Source organism: Phyllostomus hastatus, unplaced genomic scaffold (assembly GCF_019186645.2).
Source record: "Phyllostomus hastatus isolate PE091 unplaced genomic scaffold, TTU_PhHast_1.1 phas_scaffold_21, whole genome shotgun sequence".
Lineage (NCBI taxonomy): Eukaryota > Metazoa > Chordata > Mammalia > Chiroptera > Phyllostomidae > Phyllostomus > Phyllostomus hastatus.
In genome coordinates, this window is record NW_025334017.1 from 46727594 (window position 1) to 46745857 (window position 18264).

The 18264-nt window shown below is 58.6% G+C and overlaps 1 protein-coding gene across 2 annotated transcripts in view; it reads right to left on the reverse strand.

The window, feature by feature from the left end:
* FAM135B (family with sequence similarity 135 member B) overlaps positions 1 to 18264 on the reverse strand; it is a 156739-nt gene that overhangs the window by 64253 nt on the left and 74222 nt on the right. For both annotated transcript variants that reach the window (XM_045861243.1, XM_045861242.1), the window contains exon 3: positions 10078 to 10157. In XM_045861243.1, coding sequence (XP_045717199.1) covers positions 10078 to 10157 — 80 coding nt within the window. The remainder of the gene's footprint in view (positions 1 to 10077; positions 10158 to 18264) is intronic.

Genomic DNA, 18264 nt, shown 5'->3' on the forward strand with positions numbered 1-18264 from the left:
CTCGCGCAGCACCCAGGGCTCCAGATGCCTTTGTCCCCGCCCCCTCCTCCTCGCATCCAGGCTAGGACATGACTGAGAAAAACATCCTACCACAAGATTCAGACACTGCCATGCATGGCGACTTGTCTGAGATCCCGCTACCCTTGCCCTTACATGGAGTCCAGAGTCACGGCAGGGGAGCCCACGGGCACAGCCCGGGGGCTGGGCCACGATTCGGACTCCCTGGGCAGCCCCAGCCTATGGTGTTGCCTGTGACAGGCAGTGGGAGGCTCCGCTCAGGGGCCGCCAGCTGGGCTCTCGGCACCTGTGTCTGCAGCCTGCTCTGTGCTCTGGTGATCTGCAGACCCACCCGCCGTGTGCTACACATGACTTTTCATAAAGTGGGCACGCATGTGCTGGCACTCACCGGCCTGCGCCGGCTGATACGAGCCTGACTCACACGCAACACACAAGCTGGCTGGGCAGTGTCCGGACCGAGGGGGTTGTATTTAGACGCAAAGGAGAGCCGGTCTCGGGGAAGGGCCGGGGACTCAGATGGTCATCTGCGTGCACCCCCACGAATGAACGAGGGTGTGCCTGCCGCGTGGCGCTCCGGAGGCCGGACGGGTCCTGGGGGCTCCCAGGCAGAGCACGCCCGTCTCACCCTCACGCGGCCTCCCAGAAACGGCGCTGGGCTCCAACCTGTCCGCATCGCGGAAACGGTCAGACACACCCCACGGCACTCACGCCATGCAGCGTTACGGGGGAGTTAACACCCAGCATAAGGCATAACAACAAGTTCACAATAAACAAAAATAAAAGATGTAGTAAGTGGCTGAATTATCTCCGTTTTCTTTACATGCGGAGAGAGACTAGAAAGAGGCGTCTAGAGAGAAAAATGGAGCGAGAGGAGAGAGAAGAAGGGAGCAAGGAGGGAAGACGGGAAGGAGAGAGAGGGAACCGTGTGACAAAGGACGATGACCCGCCAAGAGCCGTGTTTGTATCCATATGACACCTAGCAGGTGGCGTTCCGGCGTTATTTCTATTCCTGCCCTCCTGGTTTTGAGTATATTCTCAGTGCACCCGGGTGCCTGCTACAGTCAGAAGAAACCCACCCCAGGACGCTGCCCGCCTGGCGAGAGACACAGCTGCCCGCAGTCCCTGCCGCGCTCCCCCCAGTGACCCTGTCTCTCCCCATCCTGGCTCCCAGACCTGGAGGCCGCCACCTTCCGTCCTTTCTCGGTGGGAGCTAGCTCGCCGGGAGGAGAGCGGGTCACCCGGCACCCGACGACACACGTCTGCCTCGGCGCTAAAGGTCCGCCCTGGCGGCTTCTCCCTGGGCTAGTCATGCCCTTGCGCAGGCTCCTTGCTGCAGGAGCCCAAGGACGGCTGACGCCGGACACGGAGAGCCGCTGGAGACAGATTCCTCAGACAGCGTCCAGTGAGCGGGGCAGCCAGGCCTGGGGGGAAGGGACCCCACCGGAGGGCCCCAGGGGGCTTTGACACGGACTCACTGGAGCTGCAGCTTCGCAGAGAGACAAAGCATCCTTGTCTAGAGAACATGGCTGCTGGCCCCCAGATGCAGGCTTTGATGACCGAGCCGGGGACAGGGACGAGTACCAGCTGCGTGATCCTCGCCGTCACTGAGCCCTAAGCTCTGGAGGCCTGGGCAGGGGAGCACCGGGGGTCTACACCCAACTATGTGCACACAGGGTGAATGCCACAGAGCAGAGGCACCTGGACTCGGCCAGGCCTGTGGACGGAGTTCTGAAGGAGGAGGAGGAGGAGGAAGGAGGCGAAGGGGTGGGAAGACAGAGGGAGAGACACACACGTGCCTTGTCTCCCACACGTCAGTGGGGACGCCGACCCCCGAGCAGCACCGATGCTGATGGCAGTGAGAGTCGTAAGGGACGGGCGCGGAAAACCTCGTGGGAAGAGGACGAGAGAGCAAGGCCACTCCCACGTGACGAGGACACGGAGCTGCGGGTGCGATGATGCAGGGACACGGGGTGTGAACGAGGAGAAACAGAGGGTGTCACACACATCCCGGGGCGGGGGGGAAACAGAGTCAGCCGAGGCAATTTAGTTCCTGCGGAAAGTGGGAAGCAATCCAGGCTGAGCCAGGGCAGGTGTCTGCGGGGAGGGGTGGGGGGGAGGGGGAGGCGGGACTTGAAAAGTTCTATTTCAAAGACCTCAAAGACAAAGCTTAGAAATGGCTGGTAATGGACACGCTCCAGGCCACATCAAAAGCCTCTCTGTGACTTGGGCCCTGTCTCGCTGAGACTCCCTCTTTGAAACCCAGCCCCATCCTGTCTTTTGCTCTGGGTTCTGTGGCCGGTCCCTCGCGAGCTGCTTTTTATCGGCCCCCTGCCGAGTTCAGCCGGCCAGAGGTCCTCCGTGCCCCGGCTTCAAAACCCACGGAATCTCCACGGGGAACTCGTGCTCGACGCGGCCTTTAACCCCTGGTGCCTGCTGGCGAACTAACCTCAGCTCAGACCCTCCCTGGGGCCCACGGTGACGTCCCCGGGCTGGGCCACCGATGCACTTCGTCACCACTCGATCCTTCACAGAACTCAAGTCTGCGCACAACGCGGCGGTGTGGTTTCGGCAGGCCACTTGGCGGAATGATTCCAGTGCCCGGCCGCTGCTGGGGGAGAGCAGTAGAGCCACGAGGCCGGTCCGGCTGACACACAGGCTTGGAATCCGGGGCTGGGGAGCCTTAGACAAGGTTGCTGGGTTTTGTTTTTTGTTTTTGTTTGTTTTTCCTGATTGTATAAGGCAGGGTATGTGTAACATTTACAATAATCTCTGTTTGCGTTTGTGTGACAGACACCTCCGTGCTCCCATCCACCCCCGCATCAGTTTGGGTTCTGCTTTTCATTTTCAAGTCTCCCCCCATGATCACTCTTCGCCTTGCTGTTATTCAAGAATTCTCAAGTTGATTCAGAAAGGAACGTTTCAGCAAGGGTCCCGCGAAGGGCACCAGCCTGAGCCCGTGGGGTGGGGGGACCCTGGAGTGAGCTACGCACCAGCTTGCCCCTCCTGAGCCCAGCAGCTAGACACATGTCCCTGGACTAACCGCCACTGCGTCACAGCAGGAGCTGGCGGTGCAGACAGGGACAGTGACAGAGCGCTCCCGGGAGCCTGGGGCAGTCCTCCAAAGCGGCCCCAGGTGTCCGTGACTGCCAGTGGCTCTGCAGTGGGGGTGGCCTCCTGGGCTGGGCGTGCACAGGCCAGGGAAAAGGAGCTCCGACTCAGTAACCAGGGAATTAGCCATGTGACAGGGGTGGGGAGTTGCTGTGGGAACCTGCGTGAATTCTCTCCGCCGGTCCAGTGGGCTGGGGGGCCGAAGGTGAGGGGGAAGGGGTAGGCATTCGACACGGAAGGAACAGCAGGGACCGAGGCAGGAACGCCTGCGGAAGACGGAGGGCCTGGGAGGCCAGGCAAGCCTCACGATTCCATTTCCAGGACGAAGGGTAAGTGACCAATCGGGCCCGGACCCCGAGGGAGCGGGGTCACCGGTCCAGCGGGCCCAGCAGACCCCTGGCCTGGGCAGGGGACCCGAGGTGAGTGGGCTTCCAGGCCGCCAAGAGCTGCTCAGGGCCGGAAGCCCCGCCGCTGGCCGCGCATCCTGGGGTCGCAGCCTGTGCAGGCTCCGCCCCCCGGGGCGGCTGAGCCCTGCTTCCCTGGGGCCCCGGGGGGGTCCTCCCAGCCCGGGAGCTGGAGTGTTTCACCTGCCTCATCGTCTCCATGCAAACAGGCATTTTTGATGTTTAGGTGCACTTTAATGGACCCTGAAAGGAAATCAGACTGATTCATTTGAAGAGTAAATGTCTCTCTCTCCCCGCCCCCTATGCTGTGAAACCCTTAAACACTTCCACTTAATAGAAACGGAAATTACCTCTCAAAACATGACTGAAGCTAATCACGGCAATTTGTGCACGTTTCCTCAAATTCCCGGAGCTCCCCTCCCTCCCACGTTCGTGGGTGACGGCTGGCGGGGCCTGTCGCGTGCCGAACCACTGACCAGCCTCAATAAGCGGGAACGGTTTCTCTCCCCCAAGTCGGACTGCAAGAGTCAGCCCCCCCAGGCAAAATGCTGTTTGTTTACCACAAGCTGGTAGGCAGAGACGGCGAAAATCTGCGAGCCAGCACTGTTTCGGTGGAAGGAGAGAGCCAGAACGAAGCACATTTGACGCCGACTCACAGCCACGGACGTGCCGAGGGCTTGGACCCCGAACCGAGACAGCCACCTCTGAGACCCACCAAACGGGAGCAAGCCCTTGAGGTGAGGACGGTCACGTGTTTTTTTTTAATTTCTTCAGGTTCCTCTCCCTGAAATACCTTAACCCTCACATTTGAATGGAGTATCATTTACCTCTGTTCCTCCGGCCCATGTGGTACTGTGATTTGTAATAAATAATATGTATTTGGTCTTTGCCCCTTTTCTGACACAGAGCTTCTCAGACCCTTGGAGTTTTCGGAAAGAGGAGAAAGGTGTCTTTTGGTTTGGTGAGGAGGCGACTTGCAGGAGTGAGCCCCTCCCCTGGGGGATCTGACGCCGTGTCCAGGTGAGACGGTGTCAGGATCGACATGGACCATTCCTGCGCACACACGTGTGTATGTATTTATATGCATAAATGCTGATACACATAGAAAGTTTGAAACCAGTTTCACATGCATTTACATGGGTGTACATAATAAAGTTATTATGCATGTGGGCATACACATGTGTACATGTGTGCATGTGTACCCCATGTATGTATGTCTTGTGATTACTGCTAAGAATAATGAAAGTCACACTGTGTGACTTCTAAGAGCCCCTGCAGCCCGGAGGAAGAGTGTGGTCCCTGTCCTCTCCAGCCCAGCCTCTGCCGCACAGCTCCCGGGGGCCGACCACGTCCGTCCACAGGCCTCATCTCAGCAACAGTCTGGGGGCGGGGGCTGCCCGGCTCTGACTCGTCTCTGTAGGGTGCCCGACTGTGGCCACAGTACAAGGAGCCTCACAGTCTGTGTCCTCCCTCAAGTCCAAGGTGCTCGCACACACCACACAGACCAGGGAGCAGCACGCCCCGCTGGTCTCAGGCTGGGTTCCAGCCCGGTGGGCCCAGCCTCCTCAGGGTCCATCCTCCTGTCCGGTCTTCAGCCGTCACGTGCAGCCACACCCTGCCCGGGCAGCCTCAGCCCCCCTCAGCCACGCTGCGGGCTCCCTTTGCCTCAGTGAGGTCAGACAGCCCTGTTTCAACGTCCCCCCTTGTCACCTTCAACTCAGGGACGCCCCTGTCAGCTCCCTGTGCAGGCAGTCCTGGGGTCCCGGCCAGCGTCCGTGTGAGCAGGGGAGAACGGCAGCTGCGCTTGCTCCCCCAGCTGCGGTCAAGCACTGAGCCGGGCCCTCCCCCGCCCCCTGGGCCCCCAAGCCCGCCGCCCCAGGCAGAAAGCCTCAGGAGCCCCGTCAGAGTGAAAGGGAAGCCAGGGCTCCCACGTGGAAGGGCTGGTCCTGGCACCGCCGAGTGGCTCTGCAGTAGAGGACGGGGACGCTGATGTGCCTGTGAGTCTGCCGTCGGACCTGCCTCCCTAATCACCGGATTCCTCCATCTAACCCTCTCCGTTGCACGGAAGTTCAAGGAGCACAACTGGAAGACACCACAGGCACTTTTCCCTCTGATGTGCTGGAAGAGCCAAGGACGTCCCGGCCTCGGTGACTCATTAGAGGCTCACCTGCGCGGGATGCTTTTCTATTTCTGGGGACGACCAAGACCCCGTGGACTTGAGACTCGTGCTGAACTTGAAGGCCGAGCGCTCCGCGCGGCTCCCACGCCTGCACAGAGCGTCTCCCTCTGCACCGCGCTCCCAGCTCCACCAGCAGCTCTGACGCGCTGTCACAGCTGCAGCGCGGCCGCCCGTCCCCATGTGTATCCCTTCCATAACGCCGCGCCTGGGGTCTTCCTGGAGCGCCCGGGGGAGGTCCGCTCCTGACTTGGGGGAGCTCAGAGCCTGTCACGGTCTGTCCCGAGACACACGACGGACTCGGACCAGAACAAAGCCTGGGTTTCCAGAGAAACCGCCCCCCCACCAGATCACCTTTTTTAAAAGCACTGATAAAAGACAACACAATGAGATGCGAGCTGTGGCTGCATTTCGCACGGGGAATCGTGATGTTTCCCTCTTCACGGGATCGAGTCATAAACATCTAGCTCAGAAAACTCGGTGAGAAACTGTTTTGCACCTGGAGGAGCCGCATCTCAGCCGTCCGCAGAACTGCAGTGCGTTCCCATGCAGCGTGGCTGCCGGAGCACGGGCAGGTTGCAGAGGAGAACCGAAGTGCGGAACTCTGCCCCTTCCTTGGAGAGACCACAGCGTGCTCGGGCGCAGCGCGGGGCTCGTGTCGTCCCAGCAATGTCACTGAGTCTGGCCGTGCCTCTGAAAGCGAATCCAGCTGCCCGGAGGGCCGGCAGGGCCTTGGCACCCTCCGTGCCCCTTCTCAGCTCGGCTCATTCTTACCGCCCGCCACCTGTCATACCATAAACGCCTTCGCTCTGCTCTGTTCGGGTCCTGGGGACAGAGGTCACGGTGTCCCTTCTGCCCGGTCTAGCCTTTCCCACCTGTATCTGTGGGGCCACTTCGCCTGGTCCTTCCAGGCTTCAGGTGAGGTCCCGTCTCAGTTTCTACCTCTGCTGTATCCCTGTGGCACCTCTGTCCACCCCCCCACTCCAGAGGCCCGGCTCCTCCAGGCCAGGAAGGCAGCCTCTGCACCCCAGGGACGCGTCCCGGGACCAGCAAAATGTCCTTAAGGCAACAGCTCCTCTGTGCCTAGCAGCCACCTCATCCAGCTAATGGTTATTACGAGCTGGCACCGTCCGATCACTTCCGTGCCCGAGTCATTCAGCCCGACCACAGCCTGCCGTCCCCCCTGCACAGCGGCGGGGCCTGAAGACCAGCCGGCTAAATCGCGTGTCCAAATCCGCCCAGCGGGGAAGTGTCTGGGGAAGGATCTGAACCTGGAGAAGGATTTGAACCCAGAAAGCCCGGAGTCGGTGGCCTCCCCACCCCTGCACTCTGCTGCTCTGGGTACAGCAAGCTTTTTCTATTTTCACATTGGACACAGGCAGACAAGCCCCCTGAAATCATTCGTCCCAATGAGACCACTCAACTAATGAGTGTCGGGCATCATTGGACGCCGAGTATGTTTTAACTCTTTCTGGCTCTTTGTCAATATGTCATGCCTCACTGTCTAATCATATGTCTCATATATATTCATTCATATATATGTGTGTATATATATATATGTATATATATATTTCCTTTAACTCAGAAGCACGTGCAGGAAGTAGAACGTTCGTCTGGATGACTGCCTGCAAGTGTGAGTGGGCGCTCCCCCCCGCCCCCCACGCTCTGTGTGCGTACAGAGGGAGCCCGTGGAGGGTGGAGTAGGGTTCCCTTCCCCTCCAAGCCAGACTGGCCCTGCCAGGGACCCTGACCAATGGAGTGTGGGGGAGTGGCCCCGTGCCAGTCCCCAGCCTATGCCTGAGGAGACCTGCAGTCTTTTTCTCTTTCCTCCCCGGGAAACTGGGCTGCCACGTGAGAAGTCAGACCACCCAACGGGACGGAAGCCCAGCGTTCCCTCAAGCGCTCCAGCCGCCCGAATGCGGGGTTGGCCCGGCGAACGAACACGTCTCAGATGCGGCCCCTCCACGGGGCCCGCAGCACAGCGCGGCACCTGAGTGCCCGGCCGAGCCCCCCGGTCAAACCACACGATCTCACTCCTATGTGGGATCTAACGAACAAACCAAACTGGCGAGGAAAATGGGGACAGACTCACAGATGGAGAGCAGATGACAGCTAGTCGGGGGAGAGGGGTGGAGGGATCGAGCGAAAGGAAAAAGGACTCCCGGATGCGGACACCAGGGTGGTGGTGACTGCAGCGGGAGGGAGATATAAGGGGACTAAATGGTGATGGCAAAAATACGATAAAAATTAGATTAAAAATAAAAAGAATCAGTGTTTTAAGCCACTAAGGTCTGGAGGCCTGTATAACGCAGCGATGTCTAGCCAGAAAGAACACAGGCGGGAAGTCCACTCTGAGGAAGCCATCGGAAACGCCGCCCGCTCCCGCCGGGCCGGGGAGGGGCCTCACCGTAGCTGCGGCTGCGGCTGGCCTGCGCCAGCCTCCTGCTCTAACAGCCTCGCGTGGGACTCACGGGCACCGAACGCCTCCTAATGACCCCGTGTCAAACTACACCAAGGAAGAACATCACTTTTGACCCGCAATTGCATTTCATTTTTCTTTCCTTTCTCTCTGTATGGCCCTGTCTTCATCCTTCTCCCTCCCCCCCCCCCGCCAGGCTGCCCGCCGGGCTCTGCCCGCTGCCAGGGGCCCCACAGGCCCCTGGTCCTCACGGCAAGGGCCTCTCAGCTCCCAGCGCGGCTCGGCTGCTGCCGCTCTACCGAGTCACAGAAGACCTGGAGTCCTCGCCAGCCTGGGATGGCTTCCATCAGAACATCGGGGCGTTAGTCCCACCCGACTTCCAGGTGTCACCCCCGAGTCGGCGTCCTGTCCATATATATGCACAGGGCCCGCCGGCCTCGCAGCCCCGGTCCCGGGACCACGTACAGGCCGGACTGATGGGACGCTCACCGGGGGCCAGGTCCTGCCCCGGCTCCTCTGCCCTTAGAACCTCTGTGGAACGCAAAACAGGCTTTCCTTTGTACGCTCTAAGGCAGGAGCCTGCGGAGGACGGACTTTTAGCCACTTCTCGGGTGAGGAAAGGAAGCTCCAAGTTGCCATGGCCCCAGGTCACACGACTAGTTCATACAACGTCAGGGTTCACACCCCCTACTCTCAGCCGAGTTCTTCTGGCAGAAACTGGGGTGGGCGGGGCTATAGCACAGGCCACGGCAGAGCTGGGGGTGGCCGCCGTCTCGGGTGCCCGACTTCTTCCCCAGAGAGAGGAGGAGCGTGGAGGAGAAGAAACAGCTTGGCAGTGTGGCAGCTTGACTAGCGTTTAACACCGGACTCTGCCCGAGTCGGGGGAGGAGCAGGAGGTGTCCAGCGCCTTCCTCTTTCTGGAGCACAGGTCCCAGTCACCCTGATGCCTGGCAACCACTGTAGTCCCCTGGACGTCCTCTGAGTGACCCGAGGGACCTGCCCCACCCTTCCCACAGCTCGCACGCCTCCTCCAAGGGGGAGCGGAGCAGACCAGGGCGTGTACACTCCTACGTGGTGGGAATTCAAGTAAATGCAGGCAATTTTGCTCACCGTGCCACAACTCCCACAGTGGGTGGTCTGACAGCCAAGCCGTTGGCTGTTAATCACAAAAGAACTTTCTGGACGGTGGCTATAACTAGAACTCTTATCTCTACTGGACATTCTTGGCCAGTTTCACTTGTCCGGTGAAAGCGAAACAGATTCTCCGTAGTTCCATGTTTTTATCTCCTTACTTTCTCTCTCCTCCATCCTGAAATGCGTCTCCTTCTCCCTGAGGTCGGGCTGAGCGGCACGTTCTCCCAAATCTACGAATGTAAATCTCTCTCCCAGGCCATAATCTCACTGCCCCACCTTACTGCTTACGGAATGAGGTTTCTATTTCTGGCCCAAAGCTCTATTACACTGAATACCTGCTGGGAGCCCCGGACACCCGCCCGTACGCCAGCCGCCCCCAGTTCGAACACGGACTGTGTTCGGCAGTCGTGCCCCGAGCTGAGAGTGTGGCATCGGACTCCCCCTCAAACGCCTGCTGACTCGGCCCCTGCGCCCGGCTGAGCATCCAGCTCCCTCTGACAGCAGGGCTCCCTCCTACCCCCGAGCTGCTCTGCCGTTTCCACCTTCTTCCTCCCCGGTGTGACTTCAGCGAACACTCCCCTTGGCCAGCTTTATACCAGATCGCCTGAGACGGTGTTTCCTCTAGCAGGCGTCCCTTGCAACAACGCACATGCAATGGCCACACCAACGGCGAGTCTCCATTTCTAAACTCATGCAGCTGCCAGCAGGGACTCGCCGAGTGTCTTTGTGTACCTCGCACTGCGCTGAGCCCTCGCGCACAGCCATCAGTGCCGGTCTACCGCTGGCGGCGAGCGCCCCACCGCCACCCTCCTGCTCACCTGTCTGTCCAAGGAGCGAGGCACTCAGTCTGTGGGCGATCCTGGAGGGCACCTTCAAGGTCACTCGGATCTGGTAATACCTAAGGAAAGAGCAGAGGACAGGCGGCTGAAGCTCACACTTCTTTCTGTTGGCTTCTTCTGAAATCACCGCGTCTTAACCCTTAAGGTCACAGGGAACCGTGGGTGTTTCTAGGCAGCGGGCGTGAGCATGTGCCGTCGAGGGGGCTCGGTCCATCGGCAGGAGCAGTGGGCCAACCCGGACGGGAGGCCGGGCGCACCTGAGATCACGGGAGGCACACACAGGCTGCTGGGGATGGGGGCAGGAAAAGGGACAGACAGGTCGCACGGCACAGGGACACGAAGCGGAGTGGTTTCTCTTTAGCCAGAGACTAAAGACTGTGTTTGTGTGGGGCTTTGTTCCGTGGTAGAACACGCATGGAGACGGAGTCACTCTCGCACCACGGACAGGCACTTGCTCTAGAAGCTCAGCAGCTGAGCTGCACGTTCTGGGTTACAGCCGGACACCACGCCCAGGGCATTTCTCTGGCTCGTCTTCAATCTGCCAGTCCGGTTTCCAACTTCCATCCCCTTGTGACACTGTGTGGGCTCCTGCGTCACCGGGACACCCTGGGAGCAGTCCTCTGCGTGCAGGTGTGGAAGCATCTTCTGCAGTTCTGCGCCTCGGGGTTAACGGCCCTTTCCCTCGAGTGCTACCGGGCACATCTCTCCCATCATAACTGTTCTCCCCTCCCACTGATGACGAGCCAGCACGTGAGTGAGACAGAGTGCAGCGGGAGGGAAAGGGACCATGGACACGCCCACGGCCCGCTGAGCTCATGGCCGGGGGCTCTTTCGCCGTCGATGTCCTTGCACTGGGAACGTACGTGTGGAGTGTTTCTGTTGACACACCTGTAGTAAACTGAGGAAATGTAGGGCGAAGGGCCCTGGCACTGGATTCTTGTAGCTTGGGCCACATCGTCTGAGGGCTGTGTGGCTTTGCACACATCACACAACTGCTCTGGATTTGGTTTTGTTTCTGTAACATGGAAGGTTTGTACAATGGTAACTGTCCTGATGTCTGCTTCCAAGAAAGACTGTGTGGACATACGGCTTCCTAGCCTTCCCACTAAGCTCACCGCAAACTCTGGGCAGCGCGCACAGCCAACAAAGCAGCTCCTCCGAGGTGGAAAGGAAGGCACACACTCCAGGGGCCCCAGGCCCAAGGAATGACATGAGGTAAGCTGCTGCATGCTCTTTCCGCCTCACCTATTCCAAGAGAAGCCAAGCACCCAGAAATGCTAACAGCTGAGGACAGAAAAATAAATAAAATAAAATAAAAAACACAACCAACAAAACCCTGCTTCCTCTAGAGAAAGGACCTGAAAGGGGCAGCCTAGCACGATGGACAGTTTTTAGACAGTGGTGGCTCGACACTTCCATCGGCCGCGCCGGAGACCACGTAAAACCGAGAGGCCCCTGTGGCCGGTGCCCGCACCTGGCGAGAGAGGGTCTGAGCGGGGAGGCGGGTGCTCACCACTGATGGACAGTGATGAGAACCCCACCTGCCCTGCGGCACGCGGGGGCCAGGTGGGCAGCCGGGCTCTCTGCCCGCACCTGGCGGGAACAGGAGCACAAGTACACCCAGGCGGTTTTGACAAGGGCTGAAAAGCAATCCAATGAAGGGAAGTAGCCTCTTCAATAGATGGTCCCGAAGGAACGGGACATCCCTTGGCCAAACTGAAACCCCAGCGAGACACTCAACTGAAATCTCACACCTGATACAAAAACTAACTCAAAGAATATCACAGACTTAAAGGCAAAAGGTAAAACGATAAAACGTTTAAGAAAAAAAAGTAGAAGGCAGCTTTGGAATCTAGAGCTAAGCGAAGAGTTCTTAAACTTGACCCTAAAGCATGATGAGGAAATTTAAAAATCGATACATTCAACGTCATCAATATCAAAAACTTTTCTTCTGCAAGATGCTCTGTGAAGACGATGAAAAGACAAACCACAGAGTGAAGGGAACTGTTTGCAAATCCCGTGCGAGTGACCCTCCTCAAGGATTCTGCATTTGTGAGTTTCCCTGCCCACTTCCTTGGGGTGTGAGCTATGGTGCAATGGGCCACAAGTTCAACGTCAGCAAATCGGATATAATGCAGAAACCCACCCAAACAGAAACACACCTAAAACAAGGTCAGGTATTGGCCAGTTGACCGAAGGGCCATGGCGGAAGCTCCCAGCACCCTGGCCCTGTCGTCCCCTGGGAGCAAAGGCTCAGCACACGGAGACAGTTCAAACCTCCAGGAGGTCCACAGGGAAGCCCCACAGCCATGGGCCGCGAGCGCCCTCGTCGGGTGAGGGAGACCGAGGCAGAGCGGGTTCCCGCCCTGCCTGCCGGGGCGGCCGCGTCGTAGCAGGAGCCCGGCACCGCTGAGCAGCTACAAACTCTGGGCAGCGCGCACACAGCCAACAAAGCAGCTTCTCCGAGGCGGAAAGGAACGCCCACAGTCAGCGGCCTCCGGGCCCAAGGAATGACACGAGGTAAGCTGCTGCATGCTCTTTCTGCCTCATCAGTTCCAAGAGAAGCCAGCCACCCAGAAATGCTAACAGCTGAAGACAAAAAATAGATAAAATAAAATAAAAAACACAACCAACAAAACCCCGCTTCCTCTAGAGAGGAACACATGGGCGGTGCACCGCGGGACGCTTCAGCATTTCAGGGAAAGGCAGACATTTGTATTTTCATAAAACAACTCTACAACTGTAAATGGTGGCCCCTAAATCAATGACGATGGCCAGAGTGGTACCAGCCATTCCGAGCAGAGTTAGCGGCAGCAACCCAGCCCTCTGTCGACAGCACGAAAGATGCATGCAGGCTGGATTCCGGCGGGCCCGTAACTGCCAGACTCTGATTCATGCAAACGCAAGAGGACCTGGTAGGGCTTCTTTAATAAAAGACCTGCTCGTTTCAAAAATCCCATCATTATGGGAAAAGACACAAATCCCTCCCCAACCCCCCATCACTACCACCGGCTGTCAGGTTCCAACGTCTTCTTCGCCGGACGGAAAATGGGTCCGTCGTTGCCAGCACCTATGCATCACTTTCCGATCAGACCGCGCCGGGAGCGGCCACAGTTATTATAGTTGAGATTTACGGAGCACCCCTGAGCCGGCGCCTGTGTCAGCGGGACTTTTCAGTACCCGATCTTGTGCGGCCCTCCATAAATTCTCCGTGAGAGAAAACACCCTCCCGAGTGCCAACCCGATAAAAACATCAGGTCACTGTTGATATCGGACTACTTATCCAAAGTAGGGAGGCCAGCCAAGGGCAGGCGGAACTCTAACGCTAGAGGCACAAGTTTTTCTACGCCTTTCGGGAGTCACCGTCGGTTGCATAAATCAAAACCCTCTTATAAACGATTCCAAGGCACCGTCTGAATCGTTACTCCTTAAAAACACTGATGCCGCTGAACGGCGCTTCAAGGGCTTAGTCGTCATTGAGAACGTCAGACGGTCTTACAAGAAGGTGTTGACAAGAAATACGCTTCAGTTCGGCTCATCCACTCGGGCTCCGTCCTGATTGAACAGAAGGCTCCAGGCCCCTGAGCTATGCCCTCTTGTCTGACACGGACCTTCTGCCGGCTCGTAAATCCACACGCCAGTTCACTCGTGACATACGCGATCGTGTTTAATTCTTTCAGGAAGCCTTTGATGCGTTTGCCATAATTTCCGTCCTGAAGATGAGAACCCTAACCTCCAGAGATGGAGAAATGTGTAAATATTCAGCGCATATGCATTAAATAACATTTAGGAGCAAATCTCCAAAACCACCTTATTGTTTCATTACGAACACCCTTTAGCTATCTGTAGCGCCACCTCCTTCCAGCCGGACCCTCAGAAACACGCTGGGAAGAAAGGAAGCTCGCAGCTCCTCCCGTCCTCGGGGAAGGGGCCAGCGGGGGAGAAGGTGGGGGAGTGAGTTCCGGTCAGAGAGAACAGAGGCGCCCAGCGCAGGGGGTGGACGGCTGCGGACTACGTGCCGGAAAGGCTGAATCATCCGATTCGCACGGGATTCCTCAGGGGAAACAAAAATAAAGAGTCATCCTTGGCTGACGTCCCTCGGTCAGCGTGACACTGACGTGTGCCCTTCCATGGTGTGATCAGCAGGTTGGTGCCTCCTCCGTGACGCTTACGTCCCCGCCTTTGGCACCGAGAGAAGTTCTGGTGTTCAAAACAACCATAAAAGGAGACCCAGGGAATGACCGGTACATTTCTACCCCGCACTCACAGATGATGCATCTGTTCCGACAGTCTCTGCCCACCAGGACCGGACCGCAAACATCCCGCTGAGTCTGAGTGGCCTGCACAGCAAATCGGATAGTTTTTTCAAGAGGAGGTGACGCCAAGAGCTCGGTAAAATCTGTGTGTATCTTGCGACGCGGTCAAAACTTAATGATCGTAACGATTCCTGTAGATCCTGCCGATATTCACTGCGATGCCCGACCCTCCTCGTCTCCCTGCTGACCGGGGAGAGCCTGCGGGGCTCGCGCTGTCAGCGGTCGTCGGCTCCGAATCCACAGTCCCCCGCCCCCACCCGTCCTTCCAAAGAAAGAGGACTTGGTCGAGCGCTCTCATCCCCGCGCCGGCAGAACTGCGCGCGAGAGGACCGCGGCCGTGGAACCGCCCGTCCCGTCCCGGAGCTGCGGTGTTGCAAGCAGTGCCTCCCCGCCGCAGGCAGCGCTGTGTCCTCGGTCCGCTCACTGTTCTCGGGACGCTTCGTGTCCTCTGGCTCCAAGCGGCGAGCTCGAAATCGGCCGTGCTGGGGGAATTCGCCTCGAGAAAACCACCAGTGGTACCACTCTCCCTCTCTAGGCCGGTTTCACCACCGAGCAGCACCCCCTCCCGCCGCGGCCCTGTCTCCTTGTGACCGGCATCACCCCGTCCCTGTAACCAAAGGAAACGTGAACCCTGAACAGGGTCGATGATTGGGCGATTTGGAAGAACTCTAAGGGAGTCACTGCTGGGCGCGACTCACACTGTCAAGCCTTCTGGAAATATCTGTTTTCTTCCTTGGAGACACCTCAGGAAGGACAACCACACGAATGGGGCTCCTGGGACAACTGTCCCCCGACTCGGCGACAAGAAGGGCCTTTACAAGGCGCGTGCCCTTTGCGCACGGACTTGGAGGTTTACACAAAGTGTCCACAACTCTGCTGCCACTGTCCCCTCTTCCAAACCCCGAAACAAAACGCCAGTGGCAGTGACGACGATGACCGCACCCAGTGTGGTGACTTCGGACTATTTAAACTTCTCCCAACCCCCGTTTTCTCCCTCGCCAGCGGGGGCGCCAGGGGCTTTGGGGAGTTGCTATGGACAGAAATGAAAACGATGGGCATTATTATCGTTTTTCTAACTCCTGCATGGCGGCTCCAAACTGTGCATAGACACAGGTCCCTATTCATGCAAGCAGCTTCTTAAGAAGTCAGACCAGCAACCCAACCAGGTAGCCTCGTGGGAGAGACACTGCGCACAAAAATCGGGTGGCTGAGCTGCCTGTCCCCGCATCTCGTCTGCCGAGCCTGCGCACACCGCCTGCTGGACCTGTTGCCGCGCCTCAGGAGTCAGCCCAGACGGGCTTTCGCATCTGCCCGGGCGGCCGCGTGTCCAGGCTGCTCGAAGAAGAGAAACGGCCGGTGCAGCTCCCTCTGCAGGGAGAAGGAAGGCTCCTTCCAGAGGGCCAACGCGGCACGGGGTTCGTCACGAGCTGCCGGGCACCGAGTGACACTCGACAGGTGGCGGCCCGCCTCCCTTCGGATTCGAGGGAGCGTCTGATTCTCCTCGCACGCGTGTTGCTTGATTAAACGAGGCTGCGTGCAAGCCGGCTGTCAGGCTTCTTGCACAGCTTGAAATGACACGGGCAATTTAGAACCTCAGACCAGAAAATCGGCCATGCAGCCTCACACTGCGACAGAGGTCTCTGCAGGAAGAGCACTTCTAATCGGCGAGACTGGATCCTGCACGGGACCCCAGCCATCGCGGGGGGTGGGGGACGGCTTGGGAAGCCAACACCACTCACAGGTGGTTCGGGCGCACGGGACGGAGGCGCGGCATGAAAACGCGATGGAACCCCAAGGTGCTGGCTTCCACCCCAGACAGGCCAGGTGTTAAAATCCTGGATTTGCCACTCGCGGGTGGGGTGTGACCTTGAGCGATTCATCTTTTCTCTCTGAGCGTTGGCTTTCTCAACTTACAAGTCAATTGCTGTGACGGTCAAATGGGCCAGGACCCGTGGTGCCCCCAGCACAGTGCCCAAGGTACCGCTAGCACCGAGTCCTTCGCCAGCCGCCGTTGTGCTCGTTCCCAAAACTCCGCTCGCCCGGACTGCTAATGGGCAGTCAACACAGAAAGGGCGAGGAGGGCCCCAGAGGCCACCAAGGGGTTTGCGGGGTCCCTGGTGTGGACTCGTCATCCACCCGTCATACCAACATCTCTGGGCATCACCTCATTCTTGGATACGGACTGATGCTGAGTGATAAGGGGAGACCTTCGGCCAACAGATGGGCAAGGTATCTCATTGTTCTCTCAGGCACATCGTGACTATCAGCAACAACGACAGCCATAACGTCAGAGTGAGGACACAGGAAGTCGCCCGCTCCTAGAAGCCGACCTTGAGTTGGACCCCATCCCAGCTGTCCAGCACGCACTGTCTCATTCCGCCCAGAGAATACTCATGAAAGATGCCCGCTGTGTCCTCCATGCTTCCTACCAGGAACCTGGCGTTTCAGAAAAGGTGTCTCTCACTGACAGATGGATAGCTCAGAAGGAGAACTGAGACAGAAACTCCAAGGATGCAAAAGGACCCTTCCGATGGAGGTCAACCCATCCACGCCCGCAGCAGATGCCTGGGTCCGTGACGACCCACAACCAGAGTGCAAAGGGCCCGAACACTGAGATGCCGTGCCGGTGACCATCACAGAAGTGCCACTGCAAGCTTCTGTCTGCTCCGCTCACGTGCCTGCCGCTCCGTCGGTCACGCTCAAGTGCAAACTGACCGGCGCTGGGTGCAAGGCGCCAAGACTGGGGCTGAGGACGCACAGGGGAGGGAGTGATGGGACTGCCCTTGCCCTTGGGGGGCCTGCAGGCAAGCAGAGGAGGAGGCCAGACTCACAAATAATGGCCGTGGTCCCAAGGAGGCGGGCACCCAGGGTTTCTGAGGAGCGAGGCAGGCAAGGTCCGCTCGGAATGTGCAGACATTCCCTGACGTGGGAGGCAGGGCGCGGCCCAGGCAGAAGGGGATTGACACTGGTCCCTAGAGGTAGTGGAATGGGCATGAGAGACCCCCCATGTCAAGAAACAGGGGCGAAAATCAGGGGTCAAGGCCAGTGGGACAGAGTGGCTGACTGCAGAAGGCAGGACCCCGGGCATCACCCATGTCCAGCAGAGCTGCACTATGACGCTGGTCCCAGGGGAGCCAGGCTGGGACTGCGTTCAGTAGGTCTACGTCCCCTGGGGAGCCGCCACGTGCTTGTGCGTGTCAGGGCGCAGGTTGTGGCCGAGCTTGGGATGGCGGGGGACGCCGTGCACATTGTACACCTCTCTGCCTGACTTCGCCTGGCTCATCCAGGGTGTGCCCCACTTTCCAGGAACAAGTTAGTGCGGCTGAAGCCACACGCTCCCCTGAGTGCGCCCTGAAGAGTGGGCAGGTCTGGGCCGGGCTGGGGAAGAGGGAACAGCGTTCAGGGTCAAAGAGGAGTTTGCGAAGAGGCAGAGGGGTGTTCCTGGAGAAGGGGAGAGTACAGGGGCCAGGGGGCGGAGCTGAGTCTGGCCGGAGTACAGGATGGAGAGGGAGGGACGAGGACTGGGTGTTTATGCTGGCACGGGCTACTGCGTACACAGACGGCCCCAGCCCCTCCACCCGCGGGTGTGGGTGTGCTGGTTAAAGGCACCACTGCGAGATCAAATGAGGTGTGGTTTCAGTCTCAGATTCACCGCCCCCCACCTGTGTGGCCTCTCCGAGCTGCCACTTCCTCCTCTGCAACCTGCAGATAAAGAATTAGACCCAACGCACGGGGTCGGGGGAGGGTGACGGAAAGAATGTGTAGCGCAGCCCCAGGCGAGTCTCCCATAATCCTTAGCTGGATTAACAGCATCATTGCCACTCTCACGCTAACACAGAAAGCCAGCGGG